The following is a 5,648-nucleotide window of genomic DNA, read 5'->3' on the forward strand; positions in this document are numbered from 1 at the left end:
GAATACTTACAGTACCAGTGCAAAGCTGTCAAGGCAAATTGGGGCTACTTTGAAGAACTCAAATATAAAATATATTTTGATTTGTTCAACACTATTTTGGTTACTACATGATTACATAGGTGTTATTTCATAGTTTTGATGTCTTCACTATTATTCTAAAATGTAGAAAATAGTAAAAATGAAGAAAAACCCTTGAATGAGTAGGTGTGTCCAAATTGCCACAGTTAATGTGCCATTTTTATTTTTAATAATTTAGCAAAAAATGTCTAAACCTGTTTACGCTTAGTGATTATGGCGTATTGTGTATAGATTGAGGAAAAAACGTCATCAATTTTAGAATAAGGCTGTAACGTAACAAAATGTGGAAAAAGTCAATGGGTCTTAATAGTTTCAGAATGCACTGTAAGCTCAAAAGATCATTGTCATGACAGTGCATTATGGGCTGGTGGGCCAAATCTTATCTCAAACCAGGAGAAAATAAGAACAGTGGGCAAATGAGTGACAGGTATTCCAGTGTTGCTCTTCCTATGTGGAAAGCTACTACTGGCATTTTGAAAACAATTCAAATTCACCTGAATCAACTTTGTTTATGCTTATTTTTTATTTAGTTATCATGCATTTGAATATAACTCTCACAATCCAAAAGGGCACATGACAATCGGACAGCAGCTGAGATATGGCTGGAACAAGCTATCAGCAAATCATCATTTACTACTGGAACTTTCCTATCAGTTCTATAAACTGTTGTTAAGCACTGAGCACTGTATTGTCATTGCTGACTTCCTTCTCATGGTTTCCAGAATGGATCTGAACGACCAGATGCCAGCCTAGTCCAGTTGACATAGAGTCACAGACGCCCCAACCCCTGACCAGAAGCGGAACCCGGGATAGAGGGGGCCAGTAAAGTCTGTCTGGAGGGAGTGGATGAGATGGGCCTGGTTGTTGGAGATCCTGTAGAAGGCCAGTACTCCTTCATGTTGGTCCAGGTACACCCCCAGCCTGCGAGCCTTGGTTGAACTTAGCTGGGTCTCCTTCCCAGCATGCCACATGGAGAAGCCCGTTCCAGACCAGTTCAGGCTCCAAGACTGCTCGTTGTAGCCCAGCCTGCTGCTGTCGTCAGCCTCCTTCCTGCCCAAGTCTCTGTAGGCCACGCCGATAGTGATCTGAGTGACAAACAATAAAAAAGTAAAATACTCAAAGCCAAAATAGTGAAAACTAGTCAATTGATGATAGATTCAAATCAAGGGCACCTCTCAAGTACATAACATAAGTTGATGTGATCTTAATGACGAGGGAGCAACCATAGAAATATAATTAGATTAAGTGTGTACCAGTAGAGGCTGCTGAGGGGAGGACGGCTCATAGTAATATCTGGAATGGAGTGAATGGCATGGTATCAAACACGTGGTTTCCATGTGGTTGATAACATTCCATCGACTCCATTCCAGACATTATTATGAGCCGTCCTCCCCTCAGCAGCCTCCACTGGTGTGTACGCATGAGTTTTCGAGTCAAGCGTGGTCGCAGCCTGGGACACTGGGTCCCTTCCAGTAATTCTATTTCTATACCAGTAATAACACACCTTCTGGCCCGTCCACTCTGTCTCCCAGTAGTAAGGGCTTCCAGCCAGGGGCTCCCTACACAGTATCTGTCTCCAGTAGATGAAACGGTCAGGGTGCTCCGGCTGGTTCTGCTTCTCTGCTTTCAGAGTGGCTTTACGATCCCCATCACCCAGTTTCAGGTGGCGGTACGCAGTGTTGGGGTCGAATGTTGGATTTAAGCAAACTACATGGAGAAATACAGGAAAGACTGGTGATGCTATTGTCTTCCTTTGTAGTCCACACTCACTTTTTTTGTCTGAAGATCTGAAGACGCTTCAACTGTGAATTTGGCTACATTTCTATGACTATTTAAAGGGTGGAAAGCAGTAAAAGGGGTACTCACATTTGAGCATTTCTTCTCTGGTTTTTGGCTCTGGGTTTGCCAAACCAACAGTGGTCACCTGGTTCACTAAAAGTGAGAGAAAATAAAAATGTTTAATGTCAACATTTTATTAGCATTTTCATGCAAACTTTGGAAGTACACTGTTGATGTCACCTCATTCACTAAAGAAAAGCAATAGAGGTGAGAAAATAAGAAAGCTGTTTTTATGGTTATTATGAAACTTTAACTTTTTTCAGAATACTCAATGCATTTATTTACCTTGAGGTCTAGGTGAAGGTAGCCAACTAAACTCAACGATTTATGATCAAGTTGAGTATGGGTGGACTGGAGCTCCGTCACATACATTTCAAAAATAAAAAACGACTGATTTCGACACCCAAAGAACAGCGCACAATGTGTGTAATTGCGGGCTATTCTCTGGGAGCTGAAATCAATCTTTTTTCAAATTAAAACGTCTATATGTGACGTTGGAGCTCCAGTCCGCCGACACTAGTCGCCGCTCAACTCCGTGGAGTTGAATCGGCTAGGTGCAGGTAGAGGTGAAGGGTTTAATGTTATTTCACATACTAAAATGCAATAAGGGGAAAGCATCGTTAGTCTGTTATTAAAGGTTGATGTACTTGATAATCTTCTCATACAAAGACTGAATGAAAAATGTACCTGTGTTCAGTCGAGGGTTTGATGGCACCTCGGAAGCTGCAGAGAGATTAACACAAATAAAAAAAGACTAACATTCTGATAGGAAATGGCAGCTGCACCTTTCTGTGTTTTCTTTAAAAAAAAACATGACTTGTAGATGCTTACCTGTGTTTTGTGTAGCCACCTGATTGTTGTCAGTAGATGCTCCATTCCCTGCAGCTTGACCACTGAACAACTGAGATGGACTAAGAGTGGCATCATTCACTACAAGCAAGAAACAGTTTGAGTAATATTGAGAAGCATATACTGCTCAACCTTTGAGCATTCTCAACAGAACCAACACAATCAAAAGGGAAAATAAGAAAACAGGTCCTAATTTCCCTGTATATGTTTCAGGCCATTGAAAACGCCCATGGACTCACCAGTTCGGAAGAGCTTGGCCATGCTGGATTTACAGAGATCCTTTAGTCCATCTCTTAGCTCTTCCATCACTGTTTGAATTTCAGACACAATGGCCTCCTCACCCAGCCCTAACCCCTCTATGCCCCCATTCTGTGTGAGGGGCTCCAGGGTGAAGAAATTCTGTGAAGGATGATAGATTAAGACAATAACACCTGGTGGTGAGGATGGTCATTGGCACTTGTCTGAATTAAACTGTCATCATCTCAATCCCATTATCTTGTCCCCTTGTACCTTTAAGAAGCAGATGTGATCCTGCATGCTGGCCAGTCTGCTGAGTTCCTGGTCTTTCCTGCGGAGCTGGGCCAGCTCCTGCTCCAGTTTGTGTATGTGGCCCTCAGACCGGCTGCCCATGGAGGCCTCATAGGTACAAAGCAGCTCCCCGACCTCGGTACTCATCAGCTCCACACTCTTCACCAGCTCAGAGAAGAGCTCTACACCCTCCTTTTGTAGGGCATGGACTGAGCTCTGAGAAGAGAGGGGACACAGACATTGAGAGAAGCAAAGCAAAAATGGAGGGATGGATAGAGGGGGAGAGATGAGGAGGAAGTGAAAGAGGGGACAGAGGGTTATGAAACTGTGACTAACTACTAGGCTCTGACAACAAATGTTGTAACCACAACATATTTTACTCATACTGCCATTGATGAGGTGTTTCCTTTACTTTGTGGAGCTGGGCAGCTTGTGGGAACTCCTTGAGCTCCTTCTCCATCTCTTGGATCCTCCTCTGTGTCTCGGCCTGCATCGGAACTAGCTCCCTCTGCACATAGGGACACAGTATACAGAAACACCGGATTCTCTCAAGCACCCTGTATTTTCTCAAATTCAGATGATGCCGTTATATTCAAATAAAATAGTTGTGGCAACAGACAAAACACAGTCATGGTTCTTTACCTTTCTCTCCTTCCTCTCCTCTTCTGGCTTAACCACACGGTGGCCCTTGTGTCCATGACGACAACACTCGTCACACACACATTCCTTATCGTCATGGCAGTAGAGCTCTAGGGGCCGCTGGTGTTGAGGGCAAAGCCTGTGGCTGACGACTGGCAGCTGGGGGTACATCCCCCCTTGGCGAAGGCCTGTGTCCGCACACACCTCCAGGTAGACAGGCATGGATGGTGGGGCAGACGAGATGGAGAGGTAGGGATGCTCCTGGATGCCCTTTCTTCTCAGTTTCTCCATGGCCTCCACTAGCACTGTACTCTTGGCCAGAGAGGGCCGTGGGGTGAAGACCTGTCTACACTGGGGGCAGTTACACTGACCCTTGGCCTCATTCCGGTCCCAGTGCCCCTGGATGCAGGGCAGGCAATACGTGTGACCACAGGGCAACGTGGCAGGGTCACATAGCGTTTCCAGACAGACAGAGCACACAAACTCCTCCTCAGGCCATGCGGCAGTGGCCATGGTGGTGGGAAATGTAGGTCCTGGAGATAGAGTGGACCACAGTCATTCTAAGTAAGACTGACAATGCTTCCCAAATGTCACAGCATGCTGGTTAAAACCAAAATGGGCTGGGCTTGGGTTGGGTGAGGCAGGAAAAACAGGTAAGACCGGAAAGGAGTTTCCAAAACATTCTGACTGATGTAAGGGTTTGGCCGGGGTAGGCCGCCATTGTAAATAAGAATTTGTTCTTAATTGACTTGCCAAGTTAAATAAAAGTTCAATTCAAAAGGCACTCGCACATCTGAGCAATCTTATTTGCAGGTGCATGGCAACAGTTGAACAAGATGAAGGATCAAGGAACCGCACAGTGCTCTTGATAGTATCACTGATATTTAATTATCTTACGTATCGGCCTCATACGTAAGCTTATTAAATATCAGTGATACTATCAAGAGCACTGTGCGGTTTCCTTTTTCCTTCAATAAAGGTTCACTAAAAATGAATGTAAAAAAATGTCACAGTCACATTGATGAGTCAAAAACACTGTAGTTGCAGGCCCGCCTCAGTTGTCTACATTTTTATAATCTCAAGGAGGTAGACCAACAGGTTTTTCACCTTCTCCAAGAAGGAACCACATTTTCACCTTCTCTGTGGATATAAATAGCCTAGTTCTTGTTAAAAAAAACACACTGCCTTTTCTTTTGGGGTGTTTCTATAGGCCACCAAGTGCTAACAGTCAGTATCTAAATAATACAGTATGTGTGAAATGCTTGATAGTGTATGTGATGTAAACAGAGATCTACTTTCTTGGGGACCTGAATATTGACTGGTTTTCTGTCAATATTTTTATAATCTGATCCTAGAGGAAAGTCTGCTCAAGAGGAAGATTCTCACTGTAACCAGTGCCTGTAATCTGGTTCAGGTTATTAATCAACCTACCAGGCTGTTTACAAACACTACAGGAACTATATCATCCACATGTATCGATCACTTTGTTGTAAACTTTGTTCTAAAGCTGGATCCGTGCCCATTGGATAAAGTGATCACAATACAGTGGCTATATCCAGGAAAGCCACAGTTCCAAAAGCTGGGCCTAAAGTAGTGTATGAGATCATACAAAAGATTTAACTGACTCTTATGTGGATGATGTTAAAAATATTTGTTGGTCTGATGTGATAAATAAGGAGCATCCAGTCGCTGCACTTGATGAATTTATGAAATTG

General features: G+C 43.7%; 1 protein-coding gene across 1 annotated transcript; it reads right to left on the reverse strand.

Annotated features, from left to right (window-relative positions):
- Positions 1 to 577: 577 nt before the first annotated feature.
- On the reverse strand, positions 578 to 4,527 carry ftr86 (finTRIM family, member 86). Its single transcript, XM_020503775.2, has 9 exons — positions 3,937 to 4,527; positions 3,707 to 3,802; positions 3,277 to 3,510; positions 3,006 to 3,165; positions 2,749 to 2,847; positions 2,605 to 2,640; positions 1,945 to 2,010; positions 1,583 to 1,785; positions 578 to 1,163 (listed from the first exon to the last, which is right to left on the reverse strand). The coding sequence occupies exons 1-9, from the start codon at positions 4,444 to 4,446 to the stop codon at positions 828 to 830; spliced, it is 1,740 nt and encodes a 579-aa protein (XP_020359364.1). The 5' UTR covers positions 4,447 to 4,527; the 3' UTR covers positions 578 to 827.
- Between the last annotated feature and the right edge of the window lie 1,121 nt (positions 4,528 to 5,648).

This window comes from Oncorhynchus kisutch, linkage group LG15 (genome assembly GCF_002021735.2).
Source record: "Oncorhynchus kisutch isolate 150728-3 linkage group LG15, Okis_V2, whole genome shotgun sequence".
Lineage (NCBI taxonomy): Eukaryota > Metazoa > Chordata > Actinopteri > Salmoniformes > Salmonidae > Oncorhynchus > Oncorhynchus kisutch.